At 41.1% G+C, this 24,434-nt stretch overlaps 1 protein-coding gene across 1 annotated transcript in view; it reads left to right on the top strand.

The window, feature by feature from the left end:
- Ryr2 (ryanodine receptor 2) overlaps positions 1–24,434 on the top strand; it is a 581,527-nt gene that overhangs the window by 158,786 nt on the left and 398,307 nt on the right. Inside the window, exon 2 of the mRNA XM_076572926.1 lies at positions 19,740–19,859. Coding sequence (XP_076429041.1) covers positions 19,740–19,859 — 120 coding nt within the window. The remainder of the gene's footprint in view (positions 1–19,739; positions 19,860–24,434) is intronic.

Raw genomic sequence — 24,434 nt, 5'->3', positions numbered from 1 at the left:
TTTAATTTCCCCCTTTTTACTTATTCATTTATGTAATATTTCTCAAATATCTCCCATGCTCCAGATATGATAATAGACACAGTTGAAACAAGAATAAGACAGGGTCTTTATCCTCGAAGAGTATAATCTAATTAGGAGAGAGCCATAGAGAGAGTCATGCACAACATGCCAAGTCATAGTCCCCATGAGCAAACCCATCCACATAACTCAAGACGGACAGGGTGAATTTATTTGGGATGTTTTCATTTTTAGGGGATGATAACAACCTCCTCTTACACATCTCCAGTAGAGCTGGGATGTGAGAATCTTGGGAAGGTGACAGGGACAGCAGATTGGGAGTCTGTGACTATAAATGCTAGAGAGAATCCACTGCAGTAGGCTGTTGGGACGCCCATGGAGTCTCTTCCCTCCTGCTGCTTGATTCCCGCCCTGATCTCCTATCATACCGCATTGCACACATGCCCTTACAGTCAGCAGTCCACTTGTTCTGTCCCCTCAAGTGGCCTCTGAGCACTTGGAGGGCACTAGTTGCCAGCTTTTTCAGAATACGGAACTCAGTACATCCAGCCCATTCACACACTAGTAATATTTTTTGATCCCTTGCTCAGCTATTTATTTCTCTTCTTCTTCTTCCTCCTCCTCCTGTCTCCCTGTCTCTCTGTCTCTCTCTTTCTGATTTACTGATAATACATATTCATAAAAGATTTGGGCCCTGCAGAAGTCCTCTTCTTTAAACATGTATCATGAAGTAGGTATGGACTTTGGCCTTTATGGTTTTCCTTGGTGGCTCACCTTCTCTTATTTCTCTAAGGCAGTGGTTCTCAACCTTCCTAATGCTGCAATCCTTTAACACAGTTCCTCATGTTGTGATGACCTTCAATCATAAACTTATTTTCGTTTGCTACTCCATAACTGTTTTTCTTTTTTTGCTACTGTTATGAACTGTAATTGTAAATATCTGAGTTTTCCGAAGATCTTTTGAGGCTCATGACCCACAGGTTAAGAACCACAGCTCTGAGGTGTCTTCTGCTCCCACATGGGGTTGATCGCCTTACTTTTTCTTTCAGTGGGAAAAAAGAAGCAATTGGAAGAGGATTTCTGCATCTTCCCAAACTCCCAAGATGGGTATTATGACTCCTTTCTTAGGATGCCACCTACACCTGGGCTCTGAAAGCCAGGTGCAGATGCTCAAGTCACAGATGCTGCCTGAATCCAGTGTATTCTCCTTGTTGCACATTCTCCTATCAGATGTCACACATAACAACGTTTCCTTACTCTTACACATGTCAAGAATACTTGTCTTGGATCTTTTTCTTGGTTATCCCTGTGATTCCATGCAGACGTTGTCATGAGAGATGCCTTCCTTCTATGGCCTATTTAAATAATTACATTCCATTTTCCTGTATCTTGCTTTGTGTGTGTGTGTGTGTGTGTGTGTGTGTGTGTGTGTGTGTGTGTGTGTGTGTGTGTTACCATATGTCCTTTATTTCCATGAGGTCAGTTTTGTCTGTTTGATTATCTTCTCTTTACCCCTTGTCTTAGTTAAGGTTTATATTGTTGTGAAGAGACACCATGACCACAGCAACTCTTATAAAGAAAACAATGAATTGGGGTGGCTCACTCACAGTTTCAGAGGTTCAGTCCATTATCAACATGACAGAGAGCATGGTGTCGTGCAGGCAGACATAGTGTTGGAGCTGAGAGTGCTACACCTTACAGACAATAGGAAGTTGATTGACAGTGACACACTTCCTCCAACAAAGCCACACCTACTAATAGTGCTACTCTCTTTGGGGGCCATTTTCTTTCAGATTACCACACCCCTCTCTGTAGTTCTTAAGAGTACTTGAAATATTAAAGATTTACCCTCCCCAAGCCCATATTTCCTTTCCTGTGCATCCCTCCAGTTATTGCTCTGTTTGTAGAGAAGGCATCACAAGATCTGACCATATCTACCACTCTGCATCTTCTCCCATTCCATTTTAAATCATTCCCATTCTAGACCTCCTTCCCGCCTCTAAGGGCACCTGAGTGACACCATTGAGAACCAGCTATCAAATGCCTCAGCAATTCTTAGCCATCTTCTCAGTTGGGATTTGCTTAGCATTCTCCATAGTTCAAGGATTACTATCCCCCCCTTTTTTAAATTGGCTATGTATCTCATTTGGCTCCTGATTTATCCTCTGCCCTTATAGGCCATCTTCTTCACCTATCCTTTGTTGAATTCTCTGTACTTTTGGAACTCTTAATGTTGAGAGCTACAAGTTAATGTTGAGTTTTAGGCCTCTTATCTCATTTATCTACCCATACCATCAATGATCTTAATTAGTATTATGTCTTTAAACACAGTCTTCACTTTGAAGATACTAACTACTCATCATCAGCCATGACATTTCCCCTGGATTCCAGGTTTGTAAATCTAGACACCTGCTTGACCTCTCCATTGGATGTAAGGCCTCATAAGTCAGACACATACTAACTTGACCCAAATGCAAGCTGCCCCTTCCCTGGTGTTACTTACCTCAGTTCGTGGTTCCACTGTCCACCCAGGTATTTGGCTATAAAACCTTGTGATCATTATTTCCCCTCTCTGTCTACTCCACATCAGCAAATCCTATTGATTCTGCATTTAAGTGACTTCTTCCCAATACTTAGACATGTGACACTGATGGTAGGTAGTGACATTGTTTGATGTGGCCACAGGGATTCTTATACCCATAGCATGGCAGTACAAGTGAGGCTTTTAAAGGAGAATGCCGAAGTTTCCCATTCCTCTGTTTGCAACTGGTTCTCGTCTTGGCTGACTATGTGCCAAAGCCCTTTCCATGGGCCCTCTGAAAGGGCCCACTGAAAGCATACTGTTGTATCTCTGTCCATTTCCTCTCACTCATCTCAGTGCCTCCCTCCCCTTTTTGAGTCCCCAGGCCCTTTCCCTTGCTGGACACCATGATTATTGTGCTTTCCAGCTGGGCTATTTCCCACGCTCACTCACAGCCTTGTACAGATCATGGCTAGTGTCATTAGAGAAGTCAGATCTGGCTACCTACCCTGTAACTCAGCCCTTTATTTTTATTGATGGTTTTACCTCATACTGCTTTTATTCTTGAATCAATTTCATAATCACATGTTTTATCACTGTGAATATCTTCCCTGAGTCTTGTATTTTGTAAATGAATTTAATCCTTTCAAAAACAGGAAAGAGAAAGGAACAATTATTTATCATCTTTTTATATTTTGGGCACCGTTTCTGAGGTACTTTGTACAAATTATATTCATGATTAATGTAGTTCCTTAAAACAATCCTCTACAACAGAGTTTGATTTATTTTCATAGATTGGAAAAAAAAATAGTCTCTGTGACCACAAAGGGAAGTGAGGAATGCTGGGATATGAACCCTGGGTGTGGCTCACTCAAGAGCAAGGTACTTTTCACTTAATTTGTGTTGCTCTGAGCTGCTAACTGATAATTTGAGGGTAAATGACTACACATGACCATCATGGGATGACCTTCCACCTGGTGGTGAGAGCACTAAGGAAAAGTGGTAGACTGACTGCCCAGGACCTCCCTGGTTGATCCCCATTACTACTGTGGAACAAGGGCTGGAAACCTAGCTCCCTGATTTAGCCCCAGGAGGTTCCTTGTGTCCAGCCATAAGCTTTCAAGTGGCTCAGAATCTTCCTTCTCATGCGTGAGTAAGCTTCTTATGTTTCTGTCTGCTTGACTTGACCCTTATTAATGGGCTGATATTCTTTGTGATTTCAAGGCCAAGCTTTTGAAAATCCAATCCTAAAACCTATACTCTCAATTTTACTCGTGGTACATGTTGCCCTTTAGCTGATCTCTACAGCATCAGTATGTGCTCAAGAAAAACAGCTGAGCAGAATCTGCCGCTTTGCTGGGACTGATTTTCACTGCACCATTGCCCATCTTGATTCTTAGCACGAATAGATTATGGTTGGGTATAAGCTCTTAGCTCACTGATGGATTTTCAGGCCAGAGAAAAACCCTCATTGGTAATGTTTGCTGTTTGTAAGAAAAGAGAATCAATTCAAAAGACAATGAAACTGTGGGAGTTGCAGTGTCTGCTACACTGGATGCTCATTAACATTTTAATTAAATAATTAGATTTATCATTAGCAGGAAAGAAGGGAATTGAATAGTTTCATCAGTAACAGAAATACATGGAAGGTTGGAATGGAAAACTTTTATTTCGTTCTATTTTCCTAAAGCAAATCTATGAATGCCTATGTAGATAGAAGCTATGCCTGTGCACAGAGTATGGATGCATAGATGGAGGCTAGCACAGAGGTATGGATGCAGATAGAGGCTGTGCCTGTGAAAACAGCTGTGGATGCATAGATAGATGTTATGCCCATGCACTGAGCTATGGATGCACAGATAGATGCTATGCTAGTGCATGGCAGTGAGGAGACAGAAATCAGAACATGCCCTGGAAAGAAGAGCATATTTACTTGTGTGAATCTTATTAGAGCAAGCTCCTTGCATTTGTTGCAAGCTCTTTGCTGGTTATACTCTTACAGTAGAATACTGTGAATTTGTCCAGATTACTGTTATATTACCTTACTGCATCCTGAAAATTTGTCCTTACTTCATATAGTCTAAGAGAAATATGTTCACTGAAGGTCACTGTATTGTGCATGCAAGAAAGGATGGTGTTCTAAAAAGTTAAGTTGCCTTATCTTGAAATAATGAGTTTTGGATGCATACATTCAGATCTTAAAAATCGCCTCTAAAATTAACCTCTCCACATTCTCTTGTACAACAGTGTACTTAGGCAATGAGCAGTCTTTTCAGTATCCTTCCTTAAAATGGGCCCTTTTTAGCATTCCTCATTAAAATGAAGGATTTTCAGAGTCTTTACTCAAAATGTTGAGTTAATTAGTATGCTGTGGTTTTCCTTTTAGAATTTTAACATGGATTGTGTCATGTGACTGGGAGATGGGTCTTGGGACTTCCCAGAACTTGCTCTTTGTGGGCTCTGTCAGTATTTAGAGAGGAGGAGGATGGTGTCCAACATTCTAAAATATGTATTTATTGATGGCCAAAACTCCCTGAACATATGGTCTCCTCTAAAATATAGATATAACCAAACCAACATGTATAATATGTACATATATTCATACTTATATATGGGTCCCATCTGCTCTATGTAGATACTAAATATTTCAATGTACTATGAATAAATATATTTAATTTGTATGGAAACACAGGTCACAGTTTGTAGTTTAGGCATTCCCAGTATAGATGCTAAGGGGTTAACCTATTTGGAATTTATTTTGGTCTCTTAATACTTTATTTGAGGATTTGGGGAGGTAGCTTAGCTAGTAGAATGCTTACCTAGCATTCAGAATGCCCTGGGTTCAACCTGTAAACCATCTAAACTGGAGATGGGAGCTGGCTCAGACTGGTAATTACAGCACTTTGAAGGTAGAGGCAGGAGAATTAGAATTTCTATATCATCCTTGAGCTACATGTGTATGTATGAGGCAAGCCTGGCTATAGGCCATATCTATCTCACTGTCTTGTAGCCACATGCACCCTTCCTTCTTGTCCTGCAAATATACAACTCTGTTCTTTCCTATATCAAAAACTAAAAGTTATGCTTAAGCTCAATTGGGATGGAGATATTATTGGTGGCTAAGCTAAATATCTCTGTGTGGATGTAGACCTTTTATGCATGAATAGGAACAAATTTTCTGTAGTAGTTATCTCTTTGATCTGCTTGTAGTTTGTGTGTGTGTGTGTGTGTGTGTGTGTGTGTGTGTGTGTGTGTGTGTGTATCAGATAACTTTCTTAGACTCAGCACATTTATGAAGATGGGTTTTGATGCCAAATGAGAGATGTGGGCCACTGAGAGCTAGGACCACAGGGGTCTTCCTTATTCATGCTACTTTTAGTTGGAAAGTAGAAATTGATGTATTCTGTGCTTGTGATTTCTTGTGAATACATTAATCAAAGTTAACTTTCATCTTGCTTGAATAATGCAAACTTTGACTCTCTGAAATCTGTCCTTATTTTTCGATTGGATCTTGTTTGCTCAAAATCCTTTGGTGTTCATTCTCTCATAGTACAATTCAATGGTATGTGCTACTTTGAATAAAGATCAAATTAAATACTCATTTTTCATGAGCTGCTTTCAGCTAACTGACACATATCATCTAATCTGTTTTAGGTCTTTATCTCATACAAATGTACAATTGCATAAGTATGTGTGTGGTATGTGAGTGTTTGCATGTGAGTGTTTGAGTGCATGTGTATATGTGAGCACATGTGTTTGGAGGCCTGAGGTTGACACTGGGTGTTTTTCTCTATTGATCTCCATTTTATATTTTGAGGCAGGGTTTCTTGTTGAACCAGGAGCTTGCTATCTTGGCTGGTTTGTCCCAAGGATCGCTTGTCTCTGTCTCAGCACTGGCATTACAGGTGGGTTGTCACACTGTTAATCCCAAGGGAGAGAAGAAGACCACCACCACAATTAGAGCTACATTTGAAGCAAGCTTCATTTTTTTTATTGGGGTGCATTCAAGAGCTGGCCAGAGACTGCCTCTTAAGTCAGGTTAAAGACAGCAGCCTGAATCCACTTCTTGAGCCCCTTTTAAGGAGTGAAATCATAAGTAGTTTTACAGAAGGGAGACAATGGGGGCAATAAGGAAATTAAAAAAAAAAAACTCTAAAAAGTCATGTGGTCACCTACCATGTGATTAGGGAGGGGTCAGAGAGAGACAGGAAAGGTCAAGAGGGTTGGGGTATTTCCAAAAACAAATCAAGGTCATGGGTTGGGGAAGTTCAGGTTCCAGGAAACAGAGAGCAACTCAACTCCCACAGTAAATAGAAACTTATTTAAAAATACAGCATAATGGCTACTGCCTTCCACATGGAGTCAGACGGGTTCCTCAGCACCCGTCCTCATTTTGCTTGGGCTCTGGGGCTCTGAACTCCAACCTCTATTTGCACAAGAAGTGCTTTCCTCACAATGCCATCTCCCTAGCCCTTTTCTTTCACTAACCCCAAGTTCCATGTTGCCATGGCTGTTAAACTAGTTCAGACATGTAGAGTAGTTTCAAGAATTTATACGAAGAAAGGAATGTCCTTTGACTCATTGGTTCTGGGACTTTTTTTTTCTTCTACTTTTGTGTCTATCAAGATGTTCAGTTTGCTATATTTCAAATGGCTTCATGACCACATCTTGAGTTTTTTGTCACATAGTTTGAAATACTGGCTAAGACACACCTAGTTCACTGCCATATAGCTACACACATCATCCCTGTTCCTCAGTTATGCAGCTCTGCTCCTTTGCATTTCAGGACCCCGTTTCCACATCTGCTAGCAATGCTCTTCTGCAGATCTTTGACCGTCTATTCGGTTCCTTATGCTCTTGGGGGTCTCACCACACAGTACTCTCAGTTCTTTGCTAGACTGTCCCACCCTGTCCTCTCAGTTCTTTCACAACAAAGGTCATGCTCTGTGGTGGCCCCTGGAGCATGATGGGAAGAGATACTCAGATGAAGGAGGTGATGCCTCCTGTGGAGGAGCTGATGTGTGCTGCCCCTGGAGCTGGAAAGCAAGCAGCACAGCAGATTGCAGGGCTTAGGCAGTGTACTGTCAAGTGCAACTTATAGAAGGGAGGGTTTGTTTTGACTTCCAGTTCCAGAGGGGTGGAGACCATAATGTCTGCGAAGGCATGACACAGTGGCAGAGAGAGAGAGAGAGAGAGAGAGAGAGAGAGAGAGAGAGAGAGAGAGAGAGAGAGAGAGAGAGAGAGAGAAAGGGAGGGGAGGAGGGGGAGGGAGGGAGGGAGAGAGAGAGAGAGAGGGAGAGAGAGAGAGAGAGAGAGAGCAGACTATAAACCCTCAAAGCCACCCAAAGGGGCATATTTCCTCCAGCAATTTTCTACCCCCTACAGGTTTTATAATATCCCCAGACAACATCAACTAGGCATCAAGTATTCAAATACAGAAGCCTGTTGGGGGGGATTTCAAATTCAAACTACTGAAGACAATTAGGAGAAAATACTAAAGGGTCTTAGGTATCTGGTACTGATACTTGATCTGTATTGATCTGGTATTGATTACTGCGTCACTTGTTAAGATAGGGAAGATGGGTGAATGGAAATATTTTGAGGAACCACTGAGAAATGTGTATGTTGGGCACATTAAATTCCAAGGAGAATATAGATCCTTACCAGATATGGTGGCACACATCTGTCATCCCAGCACTCATGAGGTGGAGGCAGGAGGATCAAGAGCACAAGTTTAGCTTTGGCCTACATGGCAAGTTTGAAGCTAGTCTGAGTTCCATGTGACCTTATCTCAAATAAGAAAACAAAAGTAAAAACTAACGACATGATTTGTGGGTGCTGGTAAGATGGTATGTCTGGGCCTGCTTTCCTGTTTCTCTCTGTTCCTCTGACACTTGTAAAAAGGCATGCAAGACTTCTTCTGTTGACATCTCAGCCTTTCATTTTGCTAAGTCTTTGATGGCAGGAAGCCAAGCCTTCTCCTCTCTGGAGATTGTTGATGGGCTCCTTCTCATGGGCCCTTCAGGGTCTCAGTGAGGTAACTAATGGCAAGTGCTTGCCTGGACATTCTTGGTGCAGTAAATTTTGTCAGCCCTGAGCAGTGCCCTCATTTAGGAGGAAAATGCAAAGTTCCTTTGTGATAGAAGTTTGTGCTTCAAAGATGTGCTAGAAAAGCCCTGTTGGAATGTGTATATATTCAGACACTGTGCTGTCTTCGGATTTCTGTTTGGCCGGTTGCCATCTCTGCCTGGTGGAAAGAAAATGAGAGGTCTGGCATCTCCATTGTGCCTGAGAGTTGGATGTTCCTGTCCTGCTTCCCCTTGGCTGACATTACCCACGCTCAGGGTGACTGCTGGCCTTAAAGCCCATAATTCTTTACATGCCATCTTGTATATAAACTCTATATGAGTCAGTAATATAGAGCAGGAGATTACTTCTGTAGCTTGCTTGTTGTTTGTGAGATTAAACATTGTGTTTACTTTGTATCCTGGTTAGTTTTTATAATCAACTTGACATAACCTAGTGTTGTCTGGGAAGAGAGAACTTCAGCTGAAGATTGACTCATTTTGTTTGTTTTGTGGGTCTATCCATGTGTCACTATCTTGAGTGATAATTGGTGTGGAATGGCCAAGACCATTGTGGGCAGTACTGCCCCTAGGTGGGAGGTCTTGGACTGTGTAAGAAACTTAGTTGAGCATAAGCTGCCGAGTGAGTCAGCAAGCAGCATTCCTTCATGGTTTCTCTTCCAGGTTCCTGCCTTGAATTCCTACCCTGCCTTTCCTCAATGATGGATTATGACCTGGCAGTGTAAACCAAATAAGCTCTTGCCTCAACAACTTGCTTTTGGTCAGAGTATTTTATCCCAGCAACAGAATGAAGCCAGAAGTCGGTGCATCAGACCACATCACACCACAAGTTAGGAAAGTTTAGTTAAAAAAAAAATAAAAGGAAAAACAGACTACTGCTTTCCTGTAGTCCCTCTATTGAAAGCAAAGCCAGACATAGTCCCCAATGTAACGTATCAAAGGCACACCAAATTTCTCCCCTTGAAATTGCACAGGGAAGGCTCTCTCTCCTCCCTTGTCTTTCTCTCAGAACTATAAATGTGAGCACTGGAAGAGACTTTGGAGGACCTTGAACTCTGCTGGTGGAGAACTGAGACGATGCAGTCACATCATAGTCTAAACAGAGTAATATCACTGCCAATAAAAATGACTGAAGAAAGCCAGATGCAGCGAGCAGCATACTCATCTCGGCACTTGGGAGGTGGAAACAGAAGATCAAGGTCATCTGGCCACTTGGGGTACACAAGAACTTGTCTAGAAACACACACACACACACACACACACACACACACACACACACACACACACACACAACCAACCCTAGAATTTCCCTAGAGTTTTCTGATGTCTTTAACGTGTGCCTACCTGTCACTATCAAACCACAGGCATACGTGTCATGAGGTGTCGGGTCGCTTTTAGTCAGGGGCAACGCATGGGCAGTAAAGTGTGTGGTAGGGGTCCTGTTGGTTAGTGCACAGAAAACATGTAAAATTTGACAAGAGGGAATTGGCTGGCATGGATGACATGAATCCAGGCAAAAAAGGGGGTACCATTAGAAGAAAAAAATTCCAGTGGAGCAAAAAGAGTTAGAGAAAGAAAAGTGGACTGGGGACAGTGACAGCCTGGGAGAGACTCCACACACAGCCAGAGGAACACACTGAAGATGGGTTTCTAGCAAATGAGGACAGCCAATGTGACAGGAAGGCATTATCCCAGAGGAAGTGGCACAGGGCGAAACATTTCAGAGAGATTTCCCCCTGTTGAAAGCACATAGAAAGTTCTGGAAGCTAATTCTATCAGAGAGGGAGTATGTATTCTTGTCAAGGCCTGCAGTTGATGCTTGTAGCTCATGGGAAGTTCAGTGGTGGGCAGGTGAGCTCCACGCAACTGTTCTTGATCAGTGGTTTATAAAGAAATGAACCCCCCCCCCAATTCTTGGTATTTCCAATGCTTTAAAGTATAGTATACTAAATTAATTTTCGTTCCACTATTTCCTTTCAATTTTCTGTATGTTTATAAATCTTATAGTAAGAGTTTTTAATCTTTGGCCAAAAATTTTAAAGGTCACAGAACAAGTATAAACAATCACAATTTTCTCATTTCTTCCCTTTTCTTTGTCTTCCATTTCTACTCCTCTACACATCTCTTCCTTTTTTCTTTGTGCTAGGCTTAAATTAGGGGTCTCAAGCATGATATGCGTGCAGTGTACTCATGAGTACACCCTAGGTCAGGGTGTTCTGGGTGTTGCTAAGACTCTGTTTTCTGGCCCCAGCATCCCTCCCCAAACCCCTGTCTCTGGGCCTCACCCCCACACAGCCTTACTTCCAAGTCTTTGCTCAGAAGTCACCCCCCCCCCCGCCCCGTGAGTCACTGACAGTCCCTCCCCAGAATGATAGCACTTCCCATCCTCTTAGATTTCTCTGTATTTTTTTCCTTATAGAACTTTTCATCTTCTAAGTAATTATACATTTATTGTGTTTCTGTTTATTGGATCTCTTCCCTTGCCAGCACGTAAGCCTAATGAGTTTGGGGATCTTTGGTGTACCAGGCAATTTATCTAAAGCACTTAGAACAGTTCTTAGCATATATTTGTGTCCCAAGCAAGTATCTGTTAAGTGATGAATGAACATTTGAAAGAGGCTGTTGATGTTGTTGGTTGAGATTTATTTTCTGTGCTGTTCTGTTGGCATCATTTGTTAGAGAAATCATGTCTTATTAACTTGTCACAAATTTGCCTGCAATAGAGGATTGCACTTGCCTTTCTCCCCATAAGTATCATACTTCCATTTTAGGTAGTTAAATTTTTAGTTATTTATTGGGAATGGTGCACACCCTCGCATGCATGAAGGTCAGAGAACAGCTTCTGAAATCTGTTAACCTTCTTCCACAAGTGGATTCCAGGGACTGAACTTAGGTTGAGGGACTTGGTGACAGGCACTTTTATTGGATTCCTGTTTTTATACAGCTGTTCATACCATGGCACATGTGCCAACAGGCAGAATGTGGCCTAAGGAGCTGGAAAGAACTGATTCCTATCCTCAAGAAGCTTATCATTCATGAGTTATGAATTTTACTTCTGGTAATTTAATAGCAGTTGGGAAATGAATATGGAAGCATGAGGAAAGATGAATAAAATATTTAGACTTACATTTGAATTCTTCACAAGCTTTACTATGCTAGCACTGAAAAAAAACTGAGTCTCCTTTGTTTTATAGTTATTTACATAAAGCAGGAGTCCCTGTAAAGGATAACTGGAAGAAGGATTCCAGGTGCCAGGGGCTATTGTGATAGGCTGGGCAACTGTAGAAGGGAGTGGTTTTTCTTCCATGTACCCCACAGATGTGAGAGCCACATCTAAGGCATATTTGGTCAAAATTGCTAAACCCAGATGAGCATGGTGGCTCATGCCTATGATCCCAGCCCTTGGGAGGAAGAGATGAGAAGGTTGTGAATTGAGGGTGACCTGGATTACATAGTAAGGGTCCTCTTTGTTTTGTTTTACTTACACATCCTCTAGAGCTCACCCTCCAGTCTCTCCTCATCCCCTCTTCCTCACCATCACCTCCCCTGTGTATCAGTTTCTAGATTCTCTGGTTCCAAGCTTTGCTTTGAGGTTTCTCCTTTACCTCCTTTCTGGATATCTGTAGCTCTAATTTTCAGGGCATTTAGCATTTCTTGGCTCTTCAAAGGTATCCCCATCTCTTTTGGTTCTGGGATCAGCCAGTATGCGTTTTAACCCTGTGTGAGGTCTTTAGGTATTCTTTAGGGTCTTACCCTCTTTCTTTGCCAGGATGTGCCAGCCTGTATTACTATCTTGTCATGGTGTTTGTGGGAAAGCAAGATTCTTTCATCACTGAGAAAGACTTCGTGCTGAGCTTGCCTCTGGAATTGCAGTATTTTTCCATGAGTTGAGTGAAAGGGTGGTACCCATCTATTAGAAATTTTCGCTTTTTGTTTTATTCCTTATAAATGAATTCATTGAGATTCATGCTTACTGGCTCCCTCTTCCATTCCTGATATTATGGTTTGGGGGCTATATTTCTAAGTAATAATAGTCTCAATTTAATAACTGGACATTAATAGCTACAGAAATGAATACATAATGACCAAAGAAGCCAAAGGGAGTAATACAGTTACAGGGGTGTAAAACACAAGAGCTGACAGCCTAGCGGAGCAGGGGAGGCTTGTGTCTAAAGACAACATTTGAATTTAAACCTGAAGGATGGTCAAGTGTTAACTGGGGGAGGACAAAGGGGCTTAGCAGCTTATTGAAAAGACTTATGGGAGAATCAGAAGACAGGAGGTTGGTTGAAGATAGTTCCTTGGCTACAACTGGTGGGACACAAGGTCTTAAAAACTGATGGATATTTAGGCCTTTATTCTTACAGAACTGGGAAACCATTCAAGGTTGTTTTTTTTTTTTTTTTTTTTTTTTTTTTTTTTTTTTTTTGAGATAGGGTCTCATGTAACTCATGCTTGCCTTAAATTCAGTATGTTGAGGATGACTTTGAACCTCTGATCCTCCCCACCTCCTTCTAAATCCTGGGGTTACAGATGTGCAGCACCATGCCAATTTATGTGGTACTAGGGATCAAATCTTCATGCATGCTAGGCAAGTACCCTACCAGGACATGTGAATTCAACTTTCTGTGTATTTAAGCAGCTAGAACCATTTTACATTCCAAAAGAACTAACTCAACAAGTGTTATTCCTTGAAGAGTGGGCTTTCTTCTTAACTCCATAGACCATTATTATAATAGGAGTTAGACATGACTAGTCAATGGATACATTTGTCTCATTGACCTAATTAGAGAAAGTGATTTTTTAAAAAAATGTTTCTTCTATGGAGAGAGCTCTTGTAATCTGAAACTTCCATTTTCTTCCCTCCTTCCTTCCTCTCTTTCTCCTTTCTTTCCTTTCTTTCCTTTCTTTCCTTCCTTCCTTCCTTCCTTCCTTCCTTCCTTCCTTCCTTTCTTCCTTCCTTTTTCTTTTTTCTGAGACAGGGTTTCTTTGTGTAGCCTTGGCTGTCCTGGAACTAGCTCTGTAGACCAGGCTGGCCTCAAATTCACAGAGATCCACCTACCTCTGCCTTCTGAATGCTGGGATCAAAGGCATATGCCACCACTGCCTGGCTAAATTTCCATTTTCTTATGTTTAAAACTGTATCAAAGCATCCTATGACAATGTTATTTATATGTAAATTGTATACCACACATAAAATAAAGTATGTTTTTCATTTAAAAATAAAAAATACACTCTACCAATTGAGCTATATCCCCAGCCAAGCTGCCCCCAAACTCTTGAATCTCCTGCCTCTACCTACCAGTTTCTGAAATTACAGACCTTGTGCTAACACACCCAGATTCATGACATTTTTCTAAATTATTGAAAGTGTTTTCACTGTTCTATTCATCATTTTCCTAAAGTAGATTTATTGTTTGAAGTTTGTTTTACAAAATAGAAAATGATAGGTTCAAGTCTTTTATGGGAGCAGCAAGAGAATTTTATAATGCTTGTCATTTGTGCTTTATTAACAGATAGGTTTTGAAATAAAAAATAATGAAGTAACAACTTGCATTAACTCCATTTTGTAGTAATTTGATTATGGAATATGATTTATTGTGAACCGATTATGTGTGTTGCTCTAGCAAGGCATTAGGGCAGTAGACCTGGAGGGAAAAAGAAATGTGGAAGTGAGTTAGTTAACTAAACAGAAGAATGCCAGCAGGTGTGTAGGAGAAGTGATGGAGGTCAATATGACCCCAGAATATTGTATAAAAGTATAAAATTTCTTTGAGTTTGTTTATATGGTGTATTACATTGATGGACTTTCGTATGTTGAACCACCCTTGCATCCCTGGGATGAAGCCTACTTGATCATGGTGGATAATTGTTCTGATGTGTTCTTGGAGTCTGTTTGCCAGTATTTTATTGAGTATTTTTGCATCAATGTTCATGAGGGAGATCGGTCTGTAGTTCTCTTTCTTGGCTCATTGCATGAGTTAGCTGTTTGAAACCTGGGACTTGATGCAGGGACGCTTTGCTCAATCTGGGAGGAAGGAACTGGACCTGCCTGGACTGAGTCTATCAGGTCGATCCCAGTCCTCGGGGGAGACCTTGATCTGGAGGAGGTGGGGATGGGGGGTAGGCTAGGGGGAAGGGGAGGGGGGCAGGAAGGGAGAGAACAAGGGAATCTGTGGCTATTATGTAGAACTGAATAGTATTGTAAAATAAATAAAAAATATGATAATAAAAAACAAACAAAAAAAGTATAAAATTATCAGATTTAAAAAAGGTTTTAAAACATGTAACAGTTATAAATTTTAAGGTGCTTTTAGCTTTATGTACTAAGCTAGGAGTCATTATGGCCATCACTTGCATGCCTTAGACACACACTTGATGCACATGACCAGGTTCAGAAGCAATAACTGTGAATATGAGACTTCGCCTCAGGAGCTAGTTTAAAAGAAGCCTTATGACCCACACAGACATCTTCCACTGTGTCTTTGTCATGTTAGCATTCTGGATCTCATCAGTGTTAGGCAAAATTAGTCTTCAGCTTTGGGGCTAGAAACTAGGTTTTATATACATGAATATTCAAATTAGATCATCAAACACATATCAGATACATGTTAAGCCAAACCAAAGCTGCTGCACATAGGTTTCAATCAGCAGAAAACTGCAAGTTGTTCCTACTAGTTCTTGCTGTAAAGCCTGCAGGCTCTTTTGTCATAGGAGAAAGTGTCTTCATGGGGATGAGTGATGGGCTAATAAAAGGGAGTTGGCAGGTGGCTTGCATTCTGCTTTTTGGTCCATCAAGTGTTTGGCATATATTACTTTCTGTCAAAAAATGGGAACCCGTCACTTTTAGGGCTGTAAAATAGAGATTGTTCTCATGTATAGTAGAAAAAGCTTTGTGGGTCTGTCAGGTTAGGCACTGTTATTTCAAGCCAAGTCATGATTGGCAGTCCTGGCTATAGCCTGTCTCCTTGGCAATGTAGTTGAGCTTTTCTGAACATAGCGTTACATGGTTCCTGGGTTGCTTTGTCACCCAAGTTTGAGGTGCTACATGGAAGGGAAATTATGTAGAAATGTCAATTGTATAGATTTGATAATATTCTTGAGTAAATTGTTTAGTCTTTTGTTTTCTTGCATAATTGGTGTTCATATCATGTTGGTGGACATTCCAAATGATTTCTGCATTTCTGTTTTTTTTTCTAGTATGTGTAGCCTGACTGACTGACTTCTTTCCTTGATTATTTAATTACTTATTTAGTTAGTTAGTTTTTGAGACAGGATTTAAGTTATCCCAGACTGGCCTCAATTTGCAATATAGTCTAGGGTGACCTTCAACCAACTTCTGACTCTTCTTGCATCTCCCCAGAGCTGAGATTACAATTGTGTAATCACCACTTACAGTTTATGAAGTACCAGGGATTGATACATGGCTAGGCAGATTTTCTGCCAACTGGGCTACATCTCCAGCTATAAACTTATTTTAATATTCCATGGCTTATTGGTGGCCTCTTAAACTCTTAGGGAAGACCACTCATGTCTCCTAGGAGCCATATGCTTTGTGAGACTCATTATGGATCATAGATACTCAGAAAATGGCCTTAAACATTGACATTTATTAGAAATGCACTCTTAGTACCACCCAAAGCCTACAGAATAGGAGTGTGCATTTTAGCAAGATCCTCTGGCATCAGAATGCAAGTCAGAATATGGGTAACAATGCTGCTGGTAACAAGCATGGCTAAAAAAATATCAGTTCATGGAAGGAACAATGTGGATATGGCTTTCAGGTTCAGATACATTAGATTTCATGATTCAGTTCCTGGAAACATGTATAACAAGTTCTAGCGAGGAAAAAATTATGTTGTGTCTCATTTTCCTCCTCCTGTGTGTGTGATGAGTCTGTATATGACATGGGAATAGTGAGGGGCAGGCAGACTCCATGCCTTTGAGAACCATGTGATGCCTTCTCTGTTTTCAGTTTCTTAGTAGGGCTGCTGTTCTCATGAGTCCCCAGTGCTGTGTACTGCTTTCTCCTACCTACCCTCGGCTCTTACTGTCTTCACTTCTGTTCACTTCCATGTCTTTAATTCATGCCTTCAAAGAATTACTCACTAAATAACACTGAGGCAGTCTCCAGCTTCCCCCAAAGGTTCTTTTACCTTGGAGTGCTGTTTACATAATAGAGCTGGGTCCATAGGACATGTAATACAAAATAGTAAGAGACCTCTGGGATTTGCTAGGCCTGCGAGCACATCAGTACCATTTCCAGCTTTCTCATTATACTGCATGTTTGGAAACCACCACATAGCTTTGATCTTGTAGTAGATTATGTAAAGCACTTCACGATCTTTTATTTTGCCACGCAGCACATGAATTTTGCATTTGCTCTTACTTATAGGGAAATCAGGCTATTTTTTCCTCCAGCAAATGGCTTTTCAAGTAAAATGAATGTTCACTCAAATTAATGAGCACCCAGAGGTGGACTTTGAGGGTGGAAGTTAGCAGCTGGCCTTGGCCTGTGGCAGGGGCTATTTGCTAGCTGCTTCATTCTGCTGTTACCATGTAGGAAACGAGAACAAACAGCAAATACCAGAAAGGTTTAAATGCAAAGTGGAATTGTGCTTTTTCAGATGAACACAGCATTTGCTTTGAGGTAACCAAAGCAGCTTATTTTCTCTTGCTTGAGATTCGTCCCACTTACTCATCTTTTCTCTTCCATTCTACGATGGAATGTAGTACAAGTGCAATCCTTGATACAGTGCTCTGGGACAGCACTCTTTAATGGGAAGACTCCTGAAAAGGATCGGTGGATGCTTGTGTTCTTTCCTTTGTGCTGTGTCCTGTGACTTTGCCGTTGACATGTCAAAATACAAGTGGTGTGATTGAGATGAGTCAATACAGTGCTTGCTATGCAAGCATGAAGACTGTCTTGGATCTCCTAGAACCCACATTAAAACAAAACAGAACGGTCAGGTATAGCAGAGGTGGACACAGGAGGATACCTGGGATTCACTGATCAGCCTTCTGAGTCAGTGAGCTCCAGTCTCAGAGAGAGACCCTTTCTCAAAAAATAAAGTATAGAGGGATTAAGGAAGACACCCTTGCTCAGATCTCTGCTCCCCCACATACACATACACACACACACACCACACACATATCCCCACCACCACACATCACACACCACACACACACACACACACACCACACAAACACCATACAACCCCCCCACCGCATATACCCCCACACAGCCACACACACACACACACACCACACACACCACACACACACACACACACATACCACATCACCCCCCCCCCCACACACACACACACATACACCACACACACATACACACACACTACAATTGGTTGTATATTTTTAGACATTTGGCATTAGTAATAGAACCTGTTAAATGGGATGATGCTTTGTGACAGAATAACCGTATTGCCTCTTAGTCAGTGTCTGTTTAGTCCCTGAGTCATTGTGGTAGCACTTTGCATCATCATTTCAGAGACTGAAAGCCTTGCCTAAGATCACATGGCCTCGTGTGTGGCAGAGCCAAGATGGCAGATTCTGCTCATTCTTTTTTGCAGGGGATATGGGCTGGTTTTAATCTTGCTATGTAGCCCAGGCTGGCCTTACTTTGGATCCTGCTCAACTCCACATTCCTTCTTCTAGGCTGAGTCACAGTCTCTATGTCAAGACATCCTGTCAATAACCTTTTCCTGTGAGCATGTTTGTCTGTAATCCTGCTTCATCAATTGGATTGAATCCCTTGTTGTGTTTCCAAGTATTGAACTGACAAATAGTCTCGCTGTGTTTTAATGCAGCCCAGGATCTTCTCAGATAGGATCTGCCACTGTGTGGTAGAACCAGGGTGATTTACCATAGACTTGCACCCAGTTCAGTTATTGGCATCTTTCCCTGAGTTGGTTTTAGACTGCCATGCATGCCAGTCTGTAGAACCTGTTTCATTCTTGAATATGTTTGATGTCCTCAGAAGCAACTGGTTTCTTGGCACTTTTGGTGATTGAAACTGTGTGAGAGTGTGAACTAGAAAAAGCCTGCCTTTCATTGATAAATGTTTGCCTTTGGTAATAGCATTGAGAAAATTGATGAGCTTTTAATGGCCCTGGCCCTTCCCTTTCTCCAGCATCCAACTTCCTTCTTGCAGATTAAAACGCACCCAAGAACTGACCCTGTATAGCTTTTTTGGGTGGCAGTTCTTACATCTGGCTCATGTTCTAGGTTCCTTTCTGCTCCTGTGATTAAAAACAAACAAATGAAAACACCCTGACCAAAAGCAACCTTGGGGAGGGAAGAGTTTTTAGTCTTCCATCCCAGGTTTTAGACCATCTTTTAGGGGAAATCAAGGCAGGAACCCAAGCAGCTAGTCACATCACATCTAAGGTCAAGCAAAGAAAGAGTAAGCCTAGCCTTCCTTGCTTGCTTTCTCTAAGATAGCTTTGTCCCCTCTTATACTGTCGAAGACCCCTTCACTGGGGAATAGTGCTTCCCTCAATGGGCTGGCTCTTCCTGAATCACTTTCCCCCAAGGGATTCAAGGTTGTGTCTAGTTGATGGTCAAAACTAACTAGCATAGCTCATATTTAATATTTTTTTAGATATTTTATTTTATTTATTTATTTTTTTTTTGGTTTTTTCGAGACAGGGTTTCTCTGTGTAGTTTTGCGCCTTTCCTGGAGCTCACTTGGTAGCCCAGGCTGGCCTCGAACTCACAGCGATTCGCCTGGCTCTGCCTCCCGAGTGCTGGGATTAAAGGCGTGCGCCACCACCGCCCGGCTCTAGATATTTTATTTTATGAGTATTTTGCCTGTGTGAATGTATATGCACCATTAGTGTGCCTGGTACCCATGGCAATCAGAAGATGATACCCAATTCCCTAGATCCCCTGAAACTGGGATTACAGATGGTTATGTGTCACGATGTGGGTACTGGGAATGAAATTTGGGTCTCCTTCAAGTGCTTTTCACTGTTGAGCTATCTCTTTAGCACCTTACACCTCAGATAATTAATAGGTAACAAAGTCCTGTTTTTCTGGACCTCACTTAGCCCAGCGGTGTGGAAGCTCACTTTTCTTTCTCTTTCTCTCTGTAGGATGATGAGGTAGTTCTGCAGTGCACAGCGACCATCCACAAAGAGCAGCAGAAGCTATGTTTGGCAGCAGAAGGATTTGGCAACAGACTTTGTTTTTTGGAGTCTACATCCAATTCCAAGGTGGGTCGAAAGCTCTCAAGGCTGATGGAGTATTCAAGTTTCACTCATGGCAGTGAGTTCGTGTGTGAGTGCTCTGTTGTCTTCTATGGAAGAGGCAATTTATAAACTAAATGGGGGTAGGAAAATGTTTTCGCTTCTTAATTTGAAAACTGAGTCTTGCAGAGAATCGGGATGCACTTGTTCATAGGTGTAGAAAAGACCCTGATCCATGATGGCTGTTCGGTAGTGGAGTAGCAAATGTGTTTATAAGTGATGTGATTACTGAATGGAGAATGGCCTAGAAGGAAAGCAGAGTAACAGAAAGACAGAGATCAAGAGAGGTCTTGTTTTTTTTTTTTTTTTTTTTTTTTTTTTTTTTTTTTTTTTTTTTTTTTTTTACAGCACTTCACTTCAGGAAGGCTTTTTTAAGATAGTGATGGTTGAACAGGCCAGATTGAAGTGACTAAGTTCTTGAAAATTCCACCGGAAGAACAGTCATGCAACATCTCTTGGGCAGGCATGAGGACTGCTTAACTAGCACAAAGTGACCAGTAGTAGTAGAGGAAGTCTCTAAAGATGACCTAGAGCCTGGGATGGGGATGGGTCCAGGTTTCTTTGTAATGTAAAATCAGGCAGTGATTCCATTTGTTTGAAGGGCTCTAAAGATTCTCATGGATCTTACTGAGATTTGAGATGAAAGAGAGTGAGATTGGAAGCTGGGAAGGAGCAGGAAGGGCCTTGCTTTGTCTGATTGGCAGCTAATTCTTCCTCTCACTGGGAGCTATGGCTGTGGGAATTGTGATTGGATTTAGACTATGCTCAAAGAACACCCTGGGCCTGTTGATAGGTAAGTTTGTGAGGAATTGAGGAAAGAAAACATTTCTGGGAGTCATAAAATGAATGAGGAACAACCCTTGCAGTAATCCTCTGCATAGCACTTTTGGGTTTATAGCATTCTTGGTGTGTACAATCTCATTTAAATTCCATCATAAGAGAAAGTATGTATTGTGGTCATATTCATTAGACAAATACAGAACTGGAAACAGATATCAAGTCCTAGACTTGAAATACTTAACATGACTTCAACAACACTGCTGGCAAGGACTGTGCACACTTCTACCAAAACTTTTGGCTTCAAATATTTGATTAGTCCTTTATGCCACAGCACCTTTTAATTGTAAAGTAACAATGAGTATATAAGATATAATTATTATAATTATTTATCCCAAGTGAAATTTTTAACTTTATAACAATCAATGTTGGATGTATTATATGCCTGCTTAGATTTTTTTGTTGTTGTTGTTTGAGAGAAAGACTCATGTAGTTAAGTATATGTTAAGGACAGCATACTCTTCTTTAGATATTTTTTGAGAAAAGGTCTCATGTAGCTTAGGCCAGCCTCAAACTTGCCATGTAGCCCAAGGATGCCCATGAATGTATGACTCTTCTGTTTCCACCTCCTGGTGCTGGAATTTCAGGTGTGCACCAGCACGCCTGGTTTCTGCAGTGCTGGATTTGAGCTCAGGGCTTTACAGATATAGGTAAGCACTCAGACAACTGAGCTTCACCCCAAGTCCTCTCCTTACACTTATTTGAATTTGACAACTTTTATTGGAACATTGTCTAAGTTATGAAAACTATTCTTTGAGGACTAGCATCTTCATATTTAGCATTTTGTTTGTTTTCTCACATTTTTTTGTGGTGGCTAGAACAAGTTTCTTTGGTTAACTGACTCTTTAAAAATACTTTCACTTTTTTTCATGCATGCATGTATGTGCATCATGTGTGTGTTTGGTGCCTTCAGAGGTCAGAATGCAGCATCAGATGCTCTGGGACTGAGTTACAGGCAGTTATGAGCTGCCATATGGGTGCTGGGCAACAAGCCCAGGTCCTCTGGAAGAGCAATAAGCACTCTTAACCTCTGAGCCATCTCTCCACCCTTGTAACCCAGCTTTTGACTATCCTCATTGTATCAAACATTGTATTAGATGATAGTTTTGATTCTGTTAAAGAAATTTGTTTCTAATAATAAGAAATAATATTCTGGATTAGGGAGATGGCTCAGTTGGTAAAATGCTCGCACATACAAAGACCCAAGTTTCATCCCCAGAATCCATATAAAAAAGTTTGGCATGGTGGTGCACACTTGCAGTCTGGGCAATGGGAAGGCAGAGACAGATTCCTGGAGCTAACTGGTCAGTCAACCTAGCCTCTTTGAAGAGCTGCAGGCTAATGGGAGACCCTGTCTTAAATCTTAAAAAAATGTGGACACACCCAAGGAATGACACCCAAGGTTGTGTTTTGCTCCTCTTACATAGTAATACATACTCAAATTAATATTCCTAGTTCAGTCATGGGTATACTGAGTGACAATCAAGCATTCACATAGGCCTACATCTTCACTTGAACTGTTTAGTTCTTAGCAGGGAAACACTTGACTCTGTGTTTGCTATAGATGATCAAATGAACTGAATATATAACCCTCTTACTTTCACAGTACTTACATTCTTCCTTCTATGAAAGGATGTAGTATGAAAAGTTGCACTGGATTGTTTATAGAATGTAGAATTAAAGATAAAACTGATGTTGGGAAGAACACTGAGCTGTTTTCTTATTTTGTTACAACATAAGTCTCCTTTCTCTCCACCCCTCAGGTATCTGGATCATCTGGCATGTCCTTGTCTTGATTCATTTTATATGCACATGTTCCCTTATTCTTTTCTTCCAGCAGCTTTTTCTCTTTGCCTTTTTCATGTAGAGTTGGGGCTCTGGGCTCTGATTTTTAGGTCTTAGCAACTTTGAGACAGAAGTCCATGTAACACAGCCTCTTCCCAGTCACCTTTCCCAAACTGCCACTGTAATCCCCACTTCGATGTTTTTTTTTTTTTTCTCTTCCTGTATTTCTAGGATGTACCATGTGGTCTATCTCCTGACAATCTTTACAGGACATTGTAGAGTTCATGCTTATGTTCATCTTGTCTTTATATACCAAGCTCTGGACCTTTGGGGATCAGATTTAACTCCTTGGTTGTCTTTTGGTTTATGATTCTAATCTGTAAATACAGCTGTAGTGCTGTATTTCACCTAGATGTAGCTGGATTTGACTTTCATTAGTGGAAAAATGGGATGTAGTTTTCCTTTCTCCAATTGGTGTCTCCTGCATTTATCATGAAATAAGGAGCATAGAATGATTGTCGGCAATAACCAGTCAGGTTCTATAAATTATATATGAAGGCCTGGAAGCAGTCCCAGAAATAGCTCAAGCCATAACATCTTTCCATCAAAGGCAGGGTTGCCTTCTTGGGGGAAATTGTGCATTATGCTCCTAAGATGTTTGTTCAGGCTCATCTTCTCCTGGAAGGGAAGGTTTGAATATCAATATAGATTTTTCCTGCAGAAAATATAAACGTTTACGTCTGATGACATGATTGGTTATTCCTCATTCAACATGACAGGTATTTGCTGTGTATTCCTTATACAAATGGCATGTCATTTTTGCCTCTATAGAGTTTGCCTCTATAGAATTTGGGCTTTGATTTTTGGACAGCAACTTTGAGGAAGAAGTCAGTTTTTAACATTTTAGATAGTTGGGGGCTGGAGTGGTGGTTTGGTGGTTAAGAGTGCTTTTGGCTGCCAAAGACAGCTGATGTTGGTTACCAGTACCTGTGTTGAGAGTCTCACAACTTTCTATAACTCCTCCAGAAGACTGGATGCTCTCTTCTGTATTCTTTGGCCACTTACACACATGTGCACATATTCCTTGACTGTTGCCTACATAAATAAGTCTTTAGGAAAATTTTAGAGAGCTCAGTTGGGGAGAGGCTCAGTTGATAAACAGCTCACCATGTCAGCATGAAGACCTGAGTTTGAGCCTCCAGAGTTCACGTGGCTAGTGCCTGAAATTTCAGGGCCGGAGAGATGGAGCCAGGCAGATACCTGGGGATCATTTCCAGCTAACCTAGCAGCATCCAAGTAAAAAGTGAAAGACCCTATGTCAAAAAAACAATGTATATGGCTCCTTAGAAATCACACTGGAGGTTGATCTCTACCCTCAGCAGCACATATGTGCCCATGCACCACCATGTCCCTACACACACATACATAAAAATATTAGGGAGATACCATGTTATCAGACAATCATAGTTTTTAAAAATCTTAATTATTTTTCTTCATAAAAACAGAATTACATAGGGGATAAAACACTGTCTCCACACCCAATATAACACATAAGGCAAGCTCAGTGGCTGGCATTCTTATGCATGGAATCAGTGAGTGAAGAGGAAGATGTGAAGGAAAGATGGCATTTGTATTGTTCCCCAGTTGGGTGACAAGAACACGTTGGAAAGCATATTTTACCAATGTGAAGCAACAGCCATGTCCACAACACATCTTTCCCCAGAACAAAAGGTCCCTATACCTGAAAATTAAGAAATACATTAGGAAATAAATCTTGGGTCAAAGGAGAAGCAAAATAAAAGGAATAGGAAACTATGTTTTTTATATACAAAGATAAAACATGATGTTTTAGAATATATGTGGTGTAGTAAAGAAGTGAAGATATTTATAGCATTAAATTCACATGTTCTTACAAGTTAA

The sequence above is a fragment of the Peromyscus maniculatus genome, chromosome 5 (assembly GCF_049852395.1).
Source record: "Peromyscus maniculatus bairdii isolate BWxNUB_F1_BW_parent chromosome 5, HU_Pman_BW_mat_3.1, whole genome shotgun sequence".
NCBI classification, from domain to species: Eukaryota; Metazoa; Chordata; class Mammalia; order Rodentia; family Cricetidae; genus Peromyscus; species Peromyscus maniculatus.
The sequence above is the reverse complement of the archived record's forward strand: the minus strand, read 5'-3'. Positions and strand labels throughout refer to the sequence as shown.